Source organism: Acomys russatus, chromosome 5 (genome assembly GCF_903995435.1).
Source record: "Acomys russatus chromosome 5, mAcoRus1.1, whole genome shotgun sequence".
In the NCBI taxonomy this organism is placed as follows: Eukaryota; Metazoa; Chordata; class Mammalia; order Rodentia; family Muridae; genus Acomys; species Acomys russatus.
This window is the reverse complement of record NC_067141.1, coordinates 52,954,701-52,977,820: the sequence shown is the minus strand read 5'-3', so window position 1 is coordinate 52,977,820 and position 23,120 is coordinate 52,954,701. Positions and strand designations below refer to the sequence as shown.

General features: G+C 37.2%; 1 protein-coding gene across 1 annotated transcript in view; it reads left to right on the top strand.

Annotated features, from left to right (window-relative positions):
• Rnls (renalase, FAD dependent amine oxidase) overlaps positions 1 to 23,120 on the top strand; it is a 264,474-nt gene that overhangs the window by 179,955 nt on the left and 61,399 nt on the right. Inside the window, exon 5 of the mRNA XM_051146346.1 lies at positions 19,672 to 19,845. Coding sequence (XP_051002303.1) covers positions 19,672 to 19,845 — 174 coding nt within the window. The remainder of the gene's footprint in view (positions 1 to 19,671; positions 19,846 to 23,120) is intronic.

Genomic DNA, 23,120 nt, shown 5'->3' with positions numbered 1-23,120 from the left:
GTCCACATTTAAACCAGAGTTGACTGACGTATCAGTATGCAGCCATGTAGCTACTAAATAATTATAAATAGTAGGGCTTCTCTCATATACAGGAAGAGCTCGGCACACAGTAAGCACTCAACAAATACAGGCTGAGAAACTGATTTTGGAAATGATCTTCTACTGAGTGTTATAGTTTGGCTATAAATTATTTTCAAATGCCTTTCTGATCAAGGACTAGTCACCATTGGTGTTACCTTGATGGGGGATTGGATCATGAAATACCAACATAACCAATGGACTCATCCTAGTTTTAAGAAATTGGTACTGTGAAGGAGGCCATACTGAGAGGTCATGACCCCTTTGGGAACTGAAGGACACTTCCACAGGCATCATATATCAGATATCCTGCATATCCGATATTTACATTATAATTTATAACAGTAGCAAAATCACAGTTAGGAAATAGCAAAAAAAAAAAAAAAAAAAAAAAAATATATGGTCAAGGGTCACCACAACATGAGGAACTGTATTAAAAGGTCGTAGGTTAGGAAGGTTGAGAGCCACTGCTCTAAGGTTGTGTCATACTCTGCCTTCAGCTTCCCCTCTGATGCTTGTCTGCTATGTGACGTGCCCTGTTGCACCACACCCACCGTGTGCACAAAGGCCCCAAAGCAGCAAGCCCAGTGACTTGGACTGAAACCCTGGAAACAATGATCCACAGCAAGCCCTTCCTCCTGGAGCCTTGTCTCAGGTACTTTGCCATAATAATAAAAAACTAACACCTTTGACAATGAGAATCATCAGAAAATACTCTGGGTGAAAGATTGGTTACAATTATTTTAGACTTTGCAGTCAAAGAGGCAAAAATCAAGTATATCATGTAAGTGGTCTTATATATGCCAATAAAATAAAATAATAAAATCTTTTTTTAAAAAACACAGAAAAAAATAGAAACGAATAATTGACTTAGTAATTGTCCAAAATATAGGTCTACTGATGAAAATAGAAAGCTTCCACTTGGGAAAAGGGGTAATGTTTCAATTAATTGGACTCAAAGTCAGTGTTTTCTATCATCAGAATTGACTGTATGTGTCCATCTGTTAATGCTGATTCATAATGAGATTTTTACATATTTCATCTTTGAAACGTCTTTTCACACAGATAGGCACTGCCAAGTGCTAATGTGTGTCCATGAGCATATGATTTTAATTGAGTACACTCATTGCTTGGAAGGTGCCTGAAGAATTCCATTCAGTTCTTCTGCTTTGCCTTTGGCATGCCTTTACATTTGCCACTTCCAACTAAAGAGGAGGTGGGAGCTGGGCTGCAATTGACTCAGTTGTAAAAGATGAAGATTGTACTTGACTGGCAGCAAGGCCCATGAACATGCAGCTGGATCTGTAACTTCAGCTCAGAAAAAAAGCCTCTGCACACTAGTGTGGAATCTTGTTTCAGCTTCTATCAGCAGAAGAAATAGAGAAAACAGCTTGACATTACATGTCAGAAACAACATTAGTCTCATTGAAATGGCTTTGCCAAAGTATAAATTAGAATGAAATGCCATTTTTGTCTTATAATTTTGGTTGAGTTCATTAGGAAGTCTATAAGGAAGTTCAGTTTCAAAACTATTTAGTGTACAGTTATAATAGTGGGTGGTAGTTTGTCTCATTCAAAACAAATTTTGTCTTGGCCCTGAGCTAAAAAAACAAAAAACAAAAAACAAAAAACAACCATAACTTTTTACCATAGCTTTGCAATCAGCCTGCTATGTGACAGAAAAGATTCTGTTCTGAAAAAATTATCGTGGATCTAATGTTGTTTAAAGCATCAAAGGTGAAAGGATTTCACCATCTACACTACCACTTCGGTAAAATATGATCAGTCCAAATATTTCCACAGAACACCCGCTGATGAACAACAGCAGTCAGTCCAAGTTAGAGAGCCAGACGTTTTCACAAACTACATAAATTTTTACAACTAATTTTTTTATCTTTTTATCTTTTACTTCAAGACAGGTTGAAGCTACTTTTTTTTTTTTTTTGACTATTGCTTACCAGTGTAGAGGGAATAATGGGAGTGATGTCTTAAAACTAGCACTAAAGATGCACCCTTCATTTTTAACAGAGCTGTCACGTAATGTTTTACATCTCAAATGATACAGCCATTCATATCACACACACACACCACCTGAGTTCATTGTCTTCTTTGATAGGATTGATATGAAATGTTGATTTCACTAAGCAGTTAGTATGTTATAGAATACCATGCATCACCTAGCAAATAACAGGTCAGATATACTTACAATATATGGACCAAAAGCCCATGAGGGCAAGACAAACACAAGTCAAATGGGCAGAGTTCTTCTTTAACATGCAGTATGCAGAAGAGATCAGAATTGTTTGTCAGCACACAGCCTCCCTGGCCAGTGCCGTGTGGTAATCCTCCTATCTTAGCACCAAAACAGTCATTGCGCTAGTTCAAGAGTTCTGTGGCTCAGGAAACTGGACAAGGCACACGATGGACAGCTTGTCTCCACAGCGTCTGGAAACTCAGCTGGAAAGACTCAAAAGTGGAATGACAGCTTTAAAAAGTTCTGAAGTCATCCTGAGGCATCTTCACTCACAAGGTTGTGGTTTCATGTCCGTGTGGGCTGGAGCTGTTAGAGTCTTCAGAACAGCATGGCTGGGTTCCAAAATCAAATCTCTCAGGAGAACCAGGCCTACATTGTATCACTGTTTATGATCTAGCTTAAAAGACACATATTGTCAGTTTTGCCTCAATCACAAATCTTTCTAGATACAAAACATGCATCAGTGCCTCTTGGCAGAGAGGACTTTAAGGTCGCTCTTGAAAAAGAGGTAGATAGGGGTTATTATTGTTGCAGCTATTTGGGAAATTAAATAACTACAAATATTTATCATGTACGAGATTCATAATTCTCTTCAATTTGTTCATTCCTTGGTAAAGAGGAGGAAGAAAGAATTTGAAAATAATAGGAACAGTATGAAAAATAGCATTATTTTTAGCTCTGAAAAAAAACCCCATGATCTGAAAAGAACTTCTTTCTGCTCAAAATGTTGTTAAACTTTAGTGTTATAATTGCTAACAACCATGGAATAGTATCAGCCAGCACCTTCATGTGTTTCCACAGATCTAGACAAAAACATCCAATTTGCAACTTCAAAAAGGAGGTGAGAAGCATAGAGAAGCAACGGAGCATCACAGGGACACCGTGAGAGACGAGGCAAAACACAGATTCTAAACAGGAGACTATCAGGGACATAGCAGGCACCAAACTGCCACACTGAACACATGTAGACAGGAAGGGAGAGAATCTGCCCCTACCTCTGACCTTAAACAAAAATGAAACCCCTCCAGAAGCAAAAACTCCAAAAATAAAATTTTTGACAAGGAAGCAACAAGCTACATGAGACAGACACTGAGAAATTACCCAGGGCCACCGTCCTGTGGCACTGCCTATTGCACTGGGCAAGCAGGGAAAAAATCCCATGGGGAACTCTACAGTTAAAATTGCTCTGCTGCGAAACATACAGAACATTATCAACTGTGTCTCCAAACTCCAAAGCTGCCACCTCAGCCTCTAAAAGCAGGAAACCCAGGAACACCCATGGGGGACTACCCCAAGTAGAAACTGGTTGGAGCAAGAATACTCATGCTAAGGCTATCAGAGTTCTAGAAAGATAAAAAGATCCCGCTCCAAAGATAAACATGAGTCAGGTAAGGGCTAGAACAGAGCATTGAATGTTGAAATCCTCATGAGGAAAGAGGGACCATCCAGCATACTTGGGAACCCAGAGCTGACCTTGTTACAAGTACCCAGAAGAGACATACCATGCATGCCTAAGCTGGAAAACTCCTAAAAGAGTGCTGATCATTGCTCAGACCAGGGCAGAAACTCAACCCCACAGGCAGCGTATGCATCTGCACTGAGACACTTCATACCAGGCAGATGCATGTTAAAGTTCAGTCATATTAAGAGCTGACAAATTAGACTTCAAACTATCCATCAAGAAGATATAACCCTAACACACATATGCACATGCATACGCACACGCACACACACACACACACATGCACACGCACTGCACATCAGCTCACACAAAATTGTTTCATACAAGTACTACTGACTGGAAAGGCACAGATTAGCATCAACACATTAATGAAGAGTGATTTCACTACTTCATACTCACCAATAGAAATGTCATCTAGACCAAAAGATGTCATGAGAAACATCAGAGTTAAGTAACATAAGTCAAATATACTTAACAGGTATCACAGAATATTCTATACAAAGACTATAGACACAGATTTTCTTCATCGGCCCATGGGACATTTTCTAAATGGAGCATATTTTAGGGAACAAAGCAGATCTTAAATAAATACAACAAAAGCTAATATTGTTGCTTATACTCTAAACTTTATCTGATGACAATGGACTAAAATTAGAACATGATGGCAAGAAACACTTCAGCAAATGCCTATGGGGAGTGAACAGCACCCTGTTGAACAATGAATAAGTCTTCAAAGAAATCAAGAGGGACATTTAAAAATGTCTAGGCTTAAATGTGAATACTAATGTACTGAAACAGAGCCTGGGAGATAACCTGAAGCAAGCCCTAAGGAAAAAATTCATAGCTGCGAACATCAACATTAGCAAAGTAGAGAGATTGCAAATAGGTCTTATGAAAAAAGACCAAGCCAAATCAGACTCAAAAGACGGAAGGGAATAATAATAATCAGAGACAAAATCAAACAAACAACAACAACAAAAACAATACAAGTAATCAGAGAAACAAAGAGTTGCTTCTTTGAAAATATAAACCAGATTGACAAATCCTTAGCTAAGCCCAAAGAAAAGGAGAAAACACCCAAATTGATAGGTTAGAGACAAAAAGGATATTCTAAAAATACCGATGAAATTCAGAAGGTCATTATGGCTTATTTGAAAAACCTATGTTCCAATAGACTTTAATATCTAAAATATAGAGGCATTTTTAGATATACACCAGCTACCAAAACCAAACCAAGATGATATGTGCAAGTAGGTCTATAACCAGTGGTGAAATTGAAGCATTAATAAAAACAGAAGTAAATAAGCAAGTAAGTTCAGGCTGAGATGGGCTCATTGCAAAGTTCTGTCAGATGTTTAATAAACTAACACTAGTGTTTCTCATATTATTTCATAAAACACAACAGGAAGGGAGCCTGCAAAACCCATTTTTACCAATATTACCCTGCAAGAAAAACTAGGTAAAGAAACAAACAAAATAAAAATGACAAGTCAATCTTGTTATTGAACTAAAATGAAAATGGCTGCAATATCAGACAGGTAAACCAAATTCAACATTACTTTTAAAGATTATGACCAAATTGGCTTAGTTTCAGGACTGCAAGAACAGGTCAGTGCCTGCAGATTAGTGAATGCAGTGCATCACAGAGAATGGGTCAAAAACAGTATTCACATGACCCTACCTCAAATGCACTGGAAAACTTTTGCAAAGTCCAACATCCTTTCATGATAAAGACAAAGAATAAATAGGAATGGAAGGAACAGTCCTCAGTGTAATAAAGGATATATCCAACAAACCTACTAAAATCCCCATTCAGAATAGCTTCAAATATTTAATAATTACAATATCTTGAAATAAATCTAAGCAAGAAAGTAAGAGGCTCTATAAGTGGCATTTAAAACTTTTTAGAAAGAAGTTAAGAAGAAACTGGAAAATCCAAAGACCTTCCTTGATCCTTCCTCAAGGATCAGAAGAAGGCATACTGTACAAATGGTTTACCTTACCAAAAGCATCTACAGATAGTGTAAAAGTCATAAATTTCACATGGAAGCATAAAGACCCTGAATAGCTAAAACAATTCTGAGCAAACACCAGTGCCAGAAGTATCTCCATGCCTGACTTAAACATGTACCTTTTAGCAATAACAACTTCAAAAAGTGTGGTGTTGGCAATAAACAGAACTACAGGTCTCTGGTGTAGGGCAGAGCACTCCAAAATAAACCCACACAACCAAAGCTGCCTGATTTGTGACAAAGAAATACATTGGAGAGAAGACAGGCATTTCAACAAATAGCCCTAGGAACTGAACACCCACTTCTATAAGAATTAAATGGGCTCTTTATTTCTTATTTGCATAAAAATAATTTCAAGTTGATTGAAGACCTTACTAGCAAACCTGAAACCATGAATCTGGCAAGGAAAAAAAGAAAGAAAAAAAGGAAAACACCGAAGATGCAGGTGTGGGCCAATATTTTCTGAATAGGATTCCAACAGCACAACTGAGAAACAATTAATTCAATGAAAAGATAGTACACAGAATGGGAGAAAATATTTTCTAAGTGTCTGACAGAGGGTTAAAAACTACAATATATAAAGAACTTAAAAATCCATATCTGGACAGTTCTGAAAAGAACACAAATTATCAATATCCTCAGCCAACAGAGAAATAAAATTAAAATATCATTGAGAATCCTCTTAACCCAGTCATGATGACCATCATTAAGAAAGTAATCCAGTAAATACTGGAAAGGATGTGGGTATGGGGTGGAATCATGTATTACACTGCTAGTTAATTCAGTGACTCTGAAAATCAGCCTTTAAGTTCCTCAGTAAGCAAAAAATAGGACTGCTATATGGCTTGTCTACAGCACTCCTGAGCCTATATTCAAAGAATCCCAAATCAGCATAACAGAAACTTGTACATCTGTGTTTACTGCATCACGGTTCACAGTTGCAGAGTTCTAGCATCAGTCTAAGTGTCTGTCGAAACAATTAATAGGCAAATAAATTTTAGAAATATATACTCACAGAGTTTTATTTAGTCATAAAGAAAGATGAAACTGTATTGTCTGTAATAGAGTGCAACTGGAAATCATTATAAGTAAAATAAGACTCAGAAAAATATCCCATGTTTTCTCCCCCCCTCACACATACACACACATATACATATATGTATGTATGTATACATGATGCATGAATATTAAAATGAGATATACATACATACACACATATATGTATACATATGACATGAATATTAAAATGAGATATATACATAGGACATGAATATTAAAAAAATGAAAATACTGGGAGAAAGGAAATAAGAAAGAAGGTGAGGTGGGAAACATGGGAAAAAACATGGTATATGTTCATGAAAATGTCTTAATGAAGCTCATCACTATCTAGAGTGAATGCAGGGTGATAAGACATCACAAAATGCAAACTTTCTGATTTTTAAAGTAATGGTTAGAATTATACAACAAATATCATTTGGGTACAAAGACATCCAATTCATTAGGATGTGAAACAATTATTGACCTTGCTCACTGTGCCATAATAGCTTCACAGTGCCACGTCCACATGAACACAAGCAAGTCCCCTGTCTTCGATATGAGGGCATATGTGCTGCTGAGCACACCAAGGATACAGTAGCATTTTTTTCTGTACTTACGTTGCCTTTGACTGGAAGTTAGACAAGAAAGGTAGAAGAGAATGACAAAGGTGTGGGAATTGGATGGGAAGGGGTGTGACCCTTCTCTGATCTTAAAAAGCCAAACAATGTTTTGCTTAAACAGAATTTTCCAATATACAAAATTTCCTTGCATGAATGATTTTAGTGATAGGTTGATAGTGAAATTTGTTTATATGAGATGTACATACCTTATTTAACAGTATTCTTACCAAATGAATTAGAATAGGATTTTTATTTTTACAAAAAAAATACTATTTTAGTATTTTAGGTACCAAAGCCACCTCCATATCTTATAATATTATAAATATGAGTGAGTGATTTTATGCTTACTTACTGTCCAAATGATATTCATGTAGTGTCAATTGTATAGGTAATGATACAGTACATAGCAGAAGATGTGCATGTTTCACACAGTTGGATTGCTGTGTGTTCTGTTATGTGAGTTTCATAATCTTACTCTAGTTTGGTACCTGACACTGTTGAAATAAAGCCAAGGATGGAACCACTAGCATAAAACAGCAAAAAAGTGCGTGTTTTCCCAGCTGTGCTTGAATAAAAGGCAGATCTGCTCTGCCTACCACATCGTTTGACACTCATGAAAGGTGACTACCTTGAATTGCTAATGGCATATAAACACTAGGTTTACCACTTATATCTTAATTCTCACGGACGCATTGACTTATCTATCCTGCATCATTTGATTTCTCAATATGTATTATTTGAGACAGGAATAAATTAATGTTTTTCTGGGACCCATGTTCAGATTTTTTCTCCTTTTTCATATGAATCTTTATGCAAAAGGGATGCTTGCTGTTACTGAGTGAAAAGCCAGAGTGTAAACCAGTTTTCACTCCAGGCATCTCTGAGCTCATGAACTCAGAATATGAAACAATTACTAATTTTGCACATTCTATTTAAATAGCAGTCCAATTTCACATTTAAATGAACAGAAACAGAAATTCTGTGTTCTTAATTTAACTCACTGTACAACCTGAATACATATATTCTATTGAACATACAGACCACATTTTTTCTGCTAGCTTGTCTTTTGCTGTGAGTTAAATGAATACACTTATCGGACTCACTGGTAATCATTCTGTCTCAAATTACAAATGTGTATTTTTATAGAAACAATGCCCTAATCTTTCTCAAGTTTATATACATCGGAGGTTATTTATCAATAATAAAATAAAAATACTGCTGATTCTTACAAATCAAAGAGAACAGTATAGCTGGATGGGAGCAAAAGTTTATTTATATTAGAAAGTGTTTACTGAGGCATTACCAAGCAAAGAAGTGAATGTAGGATACTAAAGAGGACTTGAGGGACACACAGTTGGTAGGCCTTTTTGACTTGTGATTCTTAAGATCCATTCTCTCTCCTGATAAGTGAGTAAGAGGGTGCTCTCAGGCCTGATGCAACTTGATGTCCCAGGGTGGGTTGGTGGGGAGCTCCCTTTTCCTGAGGAGTAAGGGGTGGGGGGGTTGGTTGGAGGGGAGGGGTAGGGTAGGACTGGGAGAAGAGAGAGTAGGGGCTATGATCAGGATGTAAAGTGAATAAATAAATGTTTTTAACTTTTAAATAAATAGAAGTGAAGATTGGCCTAAGGGAGAGATCAGTGTATTCCAGGAAATATCAATAAATTGCTGTTTTATGGGGGAAAGAAAGTGTATTTACATGTTGGCATACTACATGAATGTAGTGCCCACTGAGGCCAAAAGAGGGCATCAGATCCCTGGAACTGTAGCATTGTGAGCTGCAGGTGTGCTGGGTTCCAAACACAAATCTTGCATAAAAACAGAAAGAGCTCTTAAGTTCAGAACCATCCATCTCTCCAGCCCCTGATCCCATGACTTTGATTCTTACTTCAGAACCTTGTGGCTTCCCTTATCTTTTCACTATTGAGTATTGAAAGATACTTCCAATTTAATTTGAATGTTTTCTTTTATTTTCAAGGCAGGGGTCTGTTTTGTTGTAGTGCATATGTCATATGTCCTGTTCATAAATGGAATAAAAGAGAATGGGAAAGGGGGCAATCTGTGTGCTAAGAAAATATCTCCCTGTAATTATGAGAAAAGAAATTGGAGGGAAGGGAAGAAAGGGAAGGAGAAAGAGAGAGAACACTGAGGTTTTGTTTAATTTTAGACACTTTGTGAAGGAAGTTTGAAGGGAGTTGTTAACTGGGAAAACTTCGAGGAAAGCAAGAACAAGGTGATTTGGATTTGTAGAAGAGGAAAGGAGGGAGTAAGAGTGTGACATTTGATGACAACCAGCTTAGATAGGATGTGAGTACCATCCTACCTAAGGGTGGGGGGGGGTAGTTAGTATAGGGCATACAAACTAAGGGAGGAAATGGCTGTGTCAGAAAAGATTTGACAGTAACTCAATTTTATTGTAATTTTTCTTGTAATCCATGAGACTGGCTCCAGTTCACGGTAAGTCCCTAGTGTGATCTATTTAGTACTCAAGGGGTGAAGTTTCATCAATGGAATTTGCTATTTGAGTAATGGAATGGCTTCATAACCTGGCCTCCCAGCTTGGAGATCAGACTGAGCTGATACACAGAGTAAACCGTATTGGTGTGGATGCATTAAGTCAGGAAAGCAGAGGGAAGAATTTATGTTTCTGCCTCTATAAATGATAAATCATTGATCTGGATTACACCATAGAAGATTGCTCACTGTGTTCCAGAGTGTAGAGTTGCTGTTGCAGTAGATCAAATTACATACAACTGTGAATAATAGCAAATACTTGATACAAGTGTGCCTGGGAGTGTTTTTTGATGATACAGTACACTCCTGAACTTATAAATAAGAATCAAACACCTTTAAGCTACAATACTACACATCCCTCTGAGAAGAGGCAGGACAAGTTCTTCATTTTCTTCCTCCTTGGTTCTCAACAGTGAACTCCCATCAGTCGTCCTCCCTTTGGCTGTCTTGTTCAGTTCTTTCCCAGTGACAGCCATTGTTTTTAGTACTTGTCTTTCTTCTTTTCCAGTTATGTAAATAAAAATTGCTAATCTTCACAATACCCCTTTAATCTGGGTCATACCACTGTTTAGCAGGCATAGGACCTGGAGTTCAATAAGATGATGATATTGAGATATCTATATATGTGTGTGTGTGTGTATATATATATACATATGTATACATATATATATACATATAATGCATATATGTGCATTACATTGTTACCTGCTTATTATACACAATGTTTTGCTTAGACTTTGAAATGCAGGTACAGCTAACCTCTATGGTTGGCATTGAACATTTGCAGTAATAGTTAAGATGAAGTAAATATTTATACTTCAATATGAAGGATAAAATGGAAACAAATTAACAAAAAATTAATAGTATTCCCTAATGTGTATTAATATTGTTCTTTTAAAACATTGACTAGAAAAAACTGATCTGAAACTCAAAAATAATTGTTTATGAAAGTATAATTATTTAAACATAAAGTCTTTGGGATTACATTAAATGAAGGCTAGTGCCACTTACAATTTTTGCTCCCTATTTCAGTTTATTTAGTTTGGCTTTAGATGAGTATTGTGGGTAGTTGTTATTTTATAAACAGAAAAGCAGCTTGTGGGCCTGTAAAATACAAAATGAACATTTTTATAGTAGCTCATTCTACCAGATTCTGACGTTTTGCCTCAACACCACAGATTCCAGGTCCTGGCAACATTGTTTTATGATTTCTAAAACTATGAAAGTTTTTATTTAGAACATTAATTCTCTTAAGACTCAGTACAAAGTGACTCTGCATATACATAGATATGTGTGTGTGTGTGTGTGTGTGTGTGTGTGTGTGTGTGTGTGTGTGTGTGTAATACCTGTATAAAAATCAGATGTGACATGTAATGAAAGTTTTATTGTTTCAAATTTTAGAACAACTATATTGTTCATGAATGCCATGGCCTGAGGTAATTAAGTGGCTAGGCTGGGAAGAATGGCTGTAAAATATACATGATATTCTGTGACATTTTGTATAATAACATACACAACGCTGTGTTTTCATATTCTTTCCCATCTGAACCTCAGCACTTTTCCTGGAGAAGGAATGATGGTATAATGGTCTAAAAAGCTTAGAATGCACTGAAATAAGGAAAGCATTTTCCAATCATTTTACTGTGGTTTGCTGACTTACAATATATGTTCTAAAAGGAGAACCAGAAAGCCAACTACATTTAGTTTCTGAAACCCCCAAATGAAAACTCCTAAGGATAAAGTTGTCAGTAACCAGGATGAAACTATTTTATATCTTGGTCCAAAATCCAACCTCCACTCTAGTAAATGTTTGGTAGGGAGGTATTTATAGTGGCCAACATCGTGCTAGATGCGTAGTGAGCTCACAGCAAATATTGCTTAAATTAACCAGCCCCTTCATTATATCAAAAAACAGTTTACAGCTGAAAGTGCTGGGCTTTGGGGTTTTTGGTCTTTCTTTCTTTCTTTTTTTTTTTCTTTTTTTTCTTTTTTTCTTTTTTTTTTTTTTTTTTTTTTTTTTTTTTTTTTTCATAATGGTGTGGTTAGAACTTGTTGCTATAGAAACAATTAAATGTCTTTTTAGCTTCAAGGAACCTTCAGAAAGAAAAGAATGAGGAATGAGTTTGCAATTCAGTGATTGTAAGTCATAGGCTTTATGGTGAGCCAGGTGCATCTGCATGGCTAAATACCCTTTCACCTTGGTCACTGGGTAATAGGAGAAGAGAGGTAAAAAGATAATAGAAGCAGGAATCAGAAAAGTAAACATCTTTTTATCCCAGCAGATTGTTCTTTATAATTACAGAGATAGGGAGTCAGAAAAAAAAAAAAAAATAAAAAGAAATAAAGAAAAAAAGAAACAAACAAGCCACCTCTCACTGACATCTTAGGGAGAAAACAGAGGACTCAATTCACCACCCGTCCTTGGCAGCGGGCTCAGTTTGGGCCTTCCTGGTACCTGTCCTGTGTAGACAGGTCACCTGATCAACCAGAAAAGCCGAAGAACTTGCTTCTAAAAATCTGCATCTTCACTAGGAGCAAACTAAGATGGAGTTGTGGTCAATTAAGTGGTGCTCTATAAGCTAGAAGTACTTCTGTGCTACTGTTCCTCACATTTATATAACATGTAAGGTACTGGCTGTTAGGATCCCACATCTAGGATGGAGATAAATTGGTCCTGCTCCATGGGAACTTTATTTCCCTTGAACGCCAATGCTTCTGAAACCCATCCCATAGGCTTAAAAGATTATGCATATCAGCTAGATATAACTTACGTACTGAATGTTTTTATTTGGGTAATAGTATTCTCACCAACCAGGTTAGTATAAAAATAGCTTAATCCTAAAATTTTCACAAAATACAACAAACGATCATGCTACAAAACAGAGAAATTCATTTTTAGTAACATTTATATTCTTAATAACATATATACTTAATTCTGGAATAGAATTAACATTAAGAAAAGAAGCCAAGTGTGGTACACACCCAAAACACCAGCACCTGGGATGCCGAGTCAAGGAATCACTAGTTGAGACTACCCTTGATAGGAAAAATGCTCAAAGTGCAGGTTTTATATTCATCTCCAATGACAAATGGCTAAATCTTCATTCAGCCTTCTAAATCAGATTTCTTTCTTCAAAAAAAAAAAATAACAATTTACATTAGGTTTTCAGAAATATTACCCCCCCCCCCAAGGAAAAAACTTTGGCATACAAAATGACCCACTAAGTATCTGCTTATTTTGTTTTTATCTTCTTCTCTTGGTTGGCTCTCCAGTGTGAGTGTGTATGTGTGTGTGTGTGTGTACACAGACATATAATTACATACAAATACAAAATATATGCTCAGAGACAGTCCAAAAGCCTTTAAAAAATCAAATTCCATTGTATTTTTTGCAAAGCTCTTTTTATACTTGGTATCAAGTTAAGTACTTTGTATTATCTAATCTCCTGTTTTAACAGTGCTTTAAGGCAGGGACTATTACTATTCTCATTTTACAAGCAAGCAGATGCTGAGGGAGATTAAGTAACTTGAGTAAGGTCACACAGATGTCAGAACCAAACTCAGACCCAGACTTTTCTGGCTCCAGAGGTGCCTCTCAGGATAAAAGAAATATTTCCCCAGGGAACTCCTACCTAGCTATAACGGCTGAAGTCTGTCATCAATAAACTCTAGATTTATTGCTTGCCAAGAGTACTTCTGAAACTGTGCTTCCAGGCTTAATGACTGCTCTGCCTATGGAGTCCAAGTGCACACTCAATTTATTCCAGGTGAAGTGAAGGAAGACTGCTCCTGTGATGGTTTTACACAAAAAGAATGACTCGTAAATGGTAAATTGTCAAGCTCTGTACTGGCTTGCTGTGGGAACTATTTATGGAAACTTGGCCTTTTGGTTCTATTTCTGCATCCATTTTAAGTACAGAAAGACCAACTGTCCTGGTAAAGATACCATTATCTTCATGTATCTGCAGAGCTGGAAGGCCTAATCTTTGAGTTGAATAAGTACAGTGCATGAACTTTTGCTTGCAGTCAACATAAAAGAAAAAACAATAAGCAAATCAAGAACAGTTTCCCTTGATCAGAGATTAAATAGTTAAATACAAGTTGCTGTCCTAACTTCCGCTGTCCGTGAGCTATATGGTGGCAAACCAGGACGTTAGCACTGTTCTGAAATCATCTTCAAGCAACAGACCTGTGGGAGAAAGCTGAGTCTTTGAATAAATGTTGGCATGAACAGTGTTGCCATTGACTACAATGTTGGGAATGAACACACAGTAGTCGTGAGAATGGGTGCTTTATTATCAACATCTCGATATTCATTAGCATGCCCAAAATGTCAATGCCAGGGGAACCAATTCCTATAAGACACTGTAGACGTCAAAAAAAAAATTTTTAAAGGACGTTAATATCTGCTATTCATGAGAGTAGAACATTATTGGATTTTGCGTGGATGCTTTACTAGAAGAAACCAGAAAGGTATATACATCATACAATTTCACTCAAGGTCCCAGCTAGAGAGACACTTTCTTTGAAAGCATTTTACTACAATTGTTTGCTGCAAGGCCATTTACCAAGCCTTGGAAGGGTTAAAGCAACCAGTGGAAGACATTGTGGCATCCAGGGACTCAAATCAGCAATAAGCCACTATCTCCAGTAAGCATAAATGGGTGCAGGAAAGATAGGGCCAGTATCCTGGAGGGTTAGAAACAGGAGGGGAGTAACCTGAAAGGAACTGAGTTATGGAAGCCTCAGCAGAGCCAGCAGCCGGCAAATAGACCCAACAGGATGAGTCTGACTTCATCCACAGCCCCGTCTCATCCAACACTGCCATTTCCTCTCTGTGTCTACCTGGCCAGTGGCTTCCAGAAGCCAGAGATGGAGGCAACTCAGGTTCTAGAGGGCCAGTGGCCTGGCTGCAGAGCTACACTGAAGGCGAAGGTGGCTGTGGGGCATTATGGTTTCGAACTGCTTAAATACAAGGTGGTAGGAGGAAAAAGAACACTCTGATAGCCTGCATGAATTTTATAACATCATATAATACTAAGAAACAATAAGATCTAAAAATAAGCTATATAATATACAGTAAGTGAAAAATCTCTATATTATGTATCATTAACACTCAGGCTAGTGCTATGAAAAATAAAATAGCTCAACTAGTAAAGTGACATTAGCAGACAGTTTCCAAACCAGAAAATATGTGTTAACTACTAGGTATGTGAGAAATATTCAGTCTTATTATATCGAAAGCAAAATAGATGTCTTTTTCCTTTCATAGTAGAAAAATTAAGATACAATCAAGGGTATAATAAAATGGGTCTTTCATGCATCATTAATAGAAACTATAAATTGGTATATCTTTCTAAAAGTTAAGTCATTCTGCTTCAAGTCTGAGGGGTATAATTAGAAACATGGATAAAGATCCATATGTAAAAATATTTATAACCACTTTGATAAAAGAAAGAAGAAACAAGGCCCAACATTGAGGAAGCGATGAAACCATTATAAAACAATATTCACTTCAGCATTACAAACGACAGCTGTGTAGTGGCCTCTGCCATGCAGCAAATGAAGGTTTGTTCTGTAAAAGTCCTGTGTCTAACATGTTCACAGTCCTCTTTGAGGAAAACCAAGATGATAGGAAGGGAAGATATTATCAAAGCATTAGTTGTTGTTTCTCTGGGCATTGATTTTTTTTCACATTATGTTCTTATGAACTTATCAAACATAATATGAGGATGTCTTCATTACCAGCTGTTAGGGCTCCCATAAGAACAAGTCACAGAACCTGGACAGCAAAGCCTGTTAGGTGTGGTTCCTGCCTTACATTATTTATACTCTTGTTCTTAATTTTACCTTGTGACTAATTCAATAACAAAGTAAACACTTCTTTAATTAGGGCATATAAAATGAAGTAGCATTCTCCATATTCTTCAAGTGATCTCTGTCACTTGGAACAACTTCCCTAGCCAGTAGGAACTCCGTCAGACTTAGTTTCAAGATAATACCTAAGACCCACAAAAGGCAACCCACTAAAACCTTCAAAAAAAAAAATCTCAGCGTTTTCGTGACCTTGAAGTGGGATACTAGGTAAATATTTACTTTTTTATTAATTTTTTTAATTTCTTCCTAGATAAATATTTATAAACAAAGACATAAAAGTGCTATCAGCAAAAAAATATAAACTTAAAAATATCTTTACGTAAAACCATACTGTTAAAGGGTAGAAGAGGAGAACGCTTTCGTCTCCAGAAGATGTAAAGAACTAGTTACGACACAGTAAAGAAAGAGTCAGACAAGCCCAAATGAAAAAGGGCCCACTCGAAGATCTCAGTCCAGACGGATGGACACTCATAGTTTTTAATATCAGTATGCATGCATATACACTTACATGGATGGACATACATGCAGGCATCCTACTTATTATATGCATAGACAAATCTATATAAAAAGGAACTACTGAGCCGGGCGTGGTGGCGCATGCCTTTAATCCCAGCACTTGGCAGGTAGAGGCAGGCGGATCGCTGTGAGTTCGAGGCCAGCCTGGTCTACAAAGTGAGTCCAGGATGGCCAAGGCTACACAGAGAAACCCTGTCTCGAAAAACCAAAAAAAAAAAAAAAAAAAAGGAACTACTTCTGGTTTTCTCTGTTGTTATATCAAATCAAAGATTATTGCAGTAGCCATTTAGCCCAGTTTCATCCTAACATGCCTATAGTCTTCTCCTTTACTCAAAATTACAGTTATTATAACAGAATACAAGTGATGTGCCTTGGACTGGCCAAGCAGTAGTAGCTTCCAATGGAAATCAAAGTAAACTCCTCTAAGAAGATGTATGTTTGCCATATGGGATAAAATAACCACATTGGTCTTGCCTGTAAGTTTTCTCCCTAAACTGCTTTATTTTTCTTTATTGCTTATTCTCCATTTACCTGGGTCTGCATTTTAGAATCTGACAATAACGTCAAAGTTAAATGAGAACACCTACTCTCTGGCCTGTCCTTTTTAAACCCCTCACACCAATATGAGAACCTAGCCTGAGATAAGCGGTGCTGATGGATGAATATTTTGTCACCAAAACCAGAAAACAGAAAAGATAAATGTTATTAACCTTTTTTATAGAGTAGAAAACCAAAGGAATGAGTCACAGCAGGAAACTAAATAAATTAAATTACTTAATGTTACTCAGGAGGACAGCCCAAGTCTTCTCTTCCTGTCCTTTCCTCCTTTCCTTCCCTGTCAATGTGCACAAATGTGCAAATGTGCATGGAGACACACATGACAGGATCATACAGTAGGAATAGGTCCCTAACTAATGACCTCTTCACTCCACCTTTTAGACTTTTCATTCTCATTGTAATCATAAAATGTGTCTTGTAACATATACACACATATATACTGTGCGTACATATATAAAACAGTAGGTGATTTGAAGATTTTGTAATATATAAATACATATTGCATTAATTATAGACATTATATAATCCCATTGATTCACAGTTAAATGAGATGGTGGATAGTTGCATTCAAATAAAGGTTGATTATATAAAGACTATGCTCTTTCATTTGAACCTTGCTATGTGATCATGTGCCTTTTTTTATTTCTCTTTGAGAATGGGCCTATTATGTTCCAGATATCCTGGAACTTGTTATGTAGATTAGGCTGGCCTCGAACTCACAGAGATCTGCCTACCTCTGACTCCTGGGTTCTAGGATTAAAGGTATGCACCACCATGCCTGGATCTCATATATCATTTTTGTATATCATGATACTTGATAAATTATTATTTTGCTTTCTGGGATATATATATGTATATATGTGTGTGTGTGTGTTTATATATATATATATATATATATATATACATATATATATATACTTATGGACAATGTCATACATAATTGAGATCTTTTAAAGCTAGTTCATTTAGCAGAAGAAATTTTTTCAAACAAAATGGGACTGTTTTTTAGGTCTGACCTGTATTTCAAGAATCAGAAACTTCACATCCTAAAGATGCCATTTTTGATAAGTGAGTCTGTTGAAAATTGGATTGTTTCAGTCAGAAGTCTTACCTCCCACGCTCCATCAGACATGGGTACTTAAAGTTAGTTGCTTTTTCTCTGTAGATACCAATTATCTTTTCAAAGGGCTATCCAATGGGATTTACCACTTGACAGTTTGTTTAAAATTTAGCTAAATGTACAAATATGGTGGAGGTGAGATCCAATTTGGCTGTCAATCTACTTGACCCTTTAGTCTTAGTTTTAAAAAAATGTTTCAAGTCTTCATATGTACTCAGTAGCTCACAATTCTCTTTGCTTGGTTGATTGCTTTGTTTTCAGTTTCTTAATTAAAAGATTGTTTGGTTGTGTTTTTTTAATTCCACAAATGGACAATTTGGGGAAATGAGCTTTATTTCTGGAACTCACCATTCTCACCTCTTCTTTTTCAGAAAACAGTAAACATAACTTGATATCAAGTTATAGCTTAAAAAGCAAATTAAATTAATAAAAGTAAGACCCTTCATTCTTTGAGTATAATGGGGCCAATGTCTGATGCATATTTGTTTATTAAGCAGGTAAAGTTTTTTAATAAAGCAGACAATGATGTCTGAAGGTAATGATAACTTTTACTTCTGAGTGTAAAATAATCATTAATGTCTGAGAAGACAGCAGTGCCAGGGTTCACACTGAAACTATGTTCAGCAGGGTCTGGGTTAAGATGATAAAGGTGTGTCTGTGTCTAAAAGTGAGAGTTCTGGCTTCACTGAGGCCAGTCCACATGATTAAATCTCTCCAAATTGCAGCTTTCTGGACATGTTAAATAAGAATATTTAAAACTATAACATGTATTACCAAGGCTTTAGGGAAATTCAACATCAGAGTTCTAAAAATGTTCACCAATTATGACTCTAACAATATTTGTAGTTTCTACTAATGTGTGGGGTTACTATTGTGCTTACATACATAATTTATTGGATATCCTTTCCACTTCTTTGTTCGCCTAAGCTACTTCTCTTAGGTTTGGCCTAAGATTCTGCAACATGCTCTCTTAGATCAGGATATTTCTCACTACACAAGAATGTTCCACATAGTCTGATTCCTAACTGTGTTCCCTAAACCTTGTTGGGCCTTGCTGAGGAGGTGTCTCATCATATTGATGACTAGGGTGTGGTCATCTGCCTAAGAAATTACTAAAAGGTGACAGACAGGCAAATTAAATGGCATAGAAATATTGAAGGGACCATAAGGAAACATCAGTCTCCTCACCTATAACATGGAAATGACATTCAACTTTACAAGGTTGTGGTTATTGTTGTGTGAAATGGTGTGGCAGTAATTAGCAAAAGCACTCAGCATGTAGTTAAGCGAAAGTATACAAACCTCTAATGTTGGCAGGAAGTCTGTGCTGGCAAAGAGGACACGAAGCTAGAACAGCAACTGAGACTGAGGTTTTGAGAGACTCGATTGGTAGTCTGATGAGCTTGCATCTTTGGCTTACTAAAAGCAATTGTGCCAACATTACATTAGTAAACATTCTGGAAAGAAATTAGAACAACGGACATTTTACGTTACCTTTCAGAATGCGTGGTGAGTAAAACGGGACAGCTGTAGACAGTTGGGACTTGTTTTAAAGAGCTTTGGATTTGATGACTAAAAGGAAAAATGATATTTTTGAGTTTGTGTTTTTGTTTTTTCTTCCACAGTAATTAGTGAATGCCAAAGGCAGCAGCTGGCATCTGTGAGCTACTCCTCTCGCTATGCTCTGGGCCTCTTTTATGAAGCAGGCATGAAGATTGACGTGCCTTGGGCAGGCCGGTACATCAGCGGTAATCCTTGCATACGCTTCATCTCCATTGATAATAAGAAGCGCAATATAGGTCAGTACTCCCATTATTTCCCTTAAACACAGGAACAGTGGTGGGTGTAGGCTGAGAAAATGCTGTTTAATGGAGTGTTGCCATTCTGAGCAGAGCAAGTGTTTAACTCCAAGCCACAGAGGATAAAACTTAATGTCACATTTGCCCAGTCATGAAACACACACTGCAACCAGAAAGTTTCTTAGGAAATCTTTTGTCAGATGGTTCATATTATTGAGTTCATAAAAATAGTGTCAGAAGGTTTAAGGTTTCAAAAATGGCCCATGTTCTATTGCTTTAATTTGGATCAGTGTATATGCAAATGTTTCTCTCATTCTCTGCTTCTTGCTAAGATTCCTTTTGGTTATTTGGTTTGGACTTTTTTCAATTTGGTAATTGCTGACCCTTTACTCCCCATCTAGATTAAAAAGTAAAATTTGCCATGCTATGAGTTCTATCACTTCCATATTATTTTGATGTCTTTGTTCATTTCATCTTCTTAAAATGCGGTGAAATTGGTTTACATGCAATATAACTAAAGTGCCTAGCAAATGTTCCACAAGAACCTTCCAAGGATTCAGTAAACTCTACACCTTACCTTTTGGTTAAAGGTAGTTCTAAAACTTAAATTTGATTTACAAGTCCATGAATTGTATAGGCAGAGGCAGGTAGATCTCTGAGAAATTAAGGTCAACATGGCCTTCACAGCAAGTTCCAAACTAGCCAGAACTACAGAGTAATATAGGAAAATACAACACACACAAGCACACGCACACACATGCACGCGTACACACACATACTCACAGATGGAAGGGGAGAGAGAGTAATAAAAAAGATTGAAAAAAGAAAGGGAGAAGAGAAAGAAGAAAGAAAGGAAGGCAGGAAGAGTGAATCACAAGAAAAAAGTAACTGATTCATTTCAGAAAAGAAAACTGAGTGTGCACTCCTATCTGTAGGGTGGTGGTGATGTCGAAGGTGATGCCTTTCATAAATAAACTGCAATGATATAAGATGACAAAACTCACAAGGGGAACCATGGTTGTGTCTGTGACTGTGCTTCTCTGTGCAGTAATACTTTTGCCAGACCGTTAGTTGGAAGCCTTGCCTGATAAAATCACCTCATGGCTTGCCAGAATTTTATGATAGGCCTAGACTGGAGTGTGTTTCTTTCCTATCAAAGCACACAATCTAAGAAAACTGTTTCTTTTATAACTTAAAACTCCCCAAGGGAGTATGTTAACATGAGACCACATCTATACGTGACCAGCAGCTTGTGCAATGCCCTATGGCAGCAACAGCCATTAGCCATTACATGTGACAATCTTGACTCTACGCCGCTTTGTTCTTAGGAAGTGAAAATAATCCCTGGTCTTCTCAAATTCTATACCATGAATTAGGCATAATCTTTTAAGTGTTACTTCATAGGATAGGATATTTATCACAGAATATATTCAACTGTATATAACAGGGGAAAAGATAAACTTAGGCAACATGAGGTCAGTGAATGGTCTGCTATGGAAAAATGATTTATTTCCTAGATTGATAATTTGGAGACACAGAGTATCTATTAGTGGTAGAGCATGTGTCTAATATATACAAACCCCTAGGTCCAATCCTGTGAACAAAATAAAACGAAAAAATAATTCATAGATTGAAACCTATGCTGACCAGCATTTTTTATCACTATTGCAATGCCTGTGAGATCAGATTAAAAGTAAGGAAGCTTGACTCTGCCTGGTGGTTCCTAAGGTCAGTCCATGGTCTTAATGTACCACCGCTTTGGGCTTGTAGTAAGGCAGAACATCATAGTATATGTTCTCTCTTAAGTGACAATCCTAGCTGCTAATTGTGTGTGTGTATGTGTGTGTGTGTGTGTGTTTGCGCGCGCGCGCGCACGCGAACATGTGTGTAAATATATATATATATATATATATATATATATATATATATAGTGTCTGAGTATGTACACACACACGCACATGCACACGCACACGCACACACACACACACACACACACACACACACACTCACATTTAGAGACAGATAATACTGGATGGCCTAGAACTCACTATGTAGACCAGGTTAACCTGGAACTCCATAGATACCTGCGTGCCTCTGCTTCCTGAGTCCTGGGATTAAAGGCTGTGCCACCATACCCAACCTATCTTCCTTTTTTTTTTTTTTTTTTGTACTTGTGAATTTACGTAAGTATAGCACATGAAACTGGAAAAGGAATCATGAGACAGAAAAGAAAAACAGGATCTAAGGAGGAGACATGGGAAGAGTCATAAAAAATATGACACATGAAAGTGGAAACTACCAGGGCCAAAATGGCAATGTGGAAAAAAAGAGATCAGGGAGAGGAACTAGCAGGGACAGAGGAGCAAGCAAAACAAAATATGTCTGAAAATGCCATACTGATATCTGTTACTTTGTCTGGTACTTTGTTGTTTTTGTTTGCTTGTTTTTGTTTTTGTTTTAAGAATGTATGGCAGAGCACATTATCCACATCATGGAGGGCAAGATGCTGGAGTAGGGAGTGCCAGCATGGGCTGGCTTCTTCATCCTTTCACTGCCTCTGGTTATTGAGCATATTAGGTGTTCTGCCACTCAGTCATTCATCTGTGGAAGCCTCCTCACAGGAACATGCACAAGTGTTCTGCACCAGTATCCTAGACAATTCTCATCCTTTGGAAGACAAACAGTATTACCTGTCAAATGTTCTGATCCCAAGGAGATGCGGTTTGGGGATTTAGTTCAGATCATAATGATTACATGGAGTCCTGAGGGCAGCACCCTAGGCCAACAGGATAAGGGCCTTATAAGAGCAGAGGAAATAATGGCCCCTCAGTTATTTTCTTGTTTTTAATTTCTAAATTTTTTAATTTTGTTCATTTTAAATCGAGATTATAGCCCCCTCTCTCGTTACCATCTGATCCCACCCACCCTTCGTCCCTCCCTAATACTCTTTATTGTTAATTTCATATAGCAAGCGGGAAATGTATTGCAGGGATATAGCAAGGTAGCAGTCACCTGCGTATCAGGAAGCAAGCCCTCCCCAGGAGCCTAGTCAGCCAATGCCTGCATTGTGGGGTTCTTAGGGTCCAAAACTGAAAAACCTCCATTTATGTGAACAACGTAACCTCCTTAAGGTCTCACTCCCAACTCTGTCTCTGTCTGTCTGTCTGTCTGTCATCTCTGTCTATGTCGGTGTCTGTGTGTGTGTCTGTCTGTCTGTCTCTGTCTGTCTGTCTGTCTGTCTCTCTCTCTCTGTCTGTCTGTCTCTCTCTCTCTCT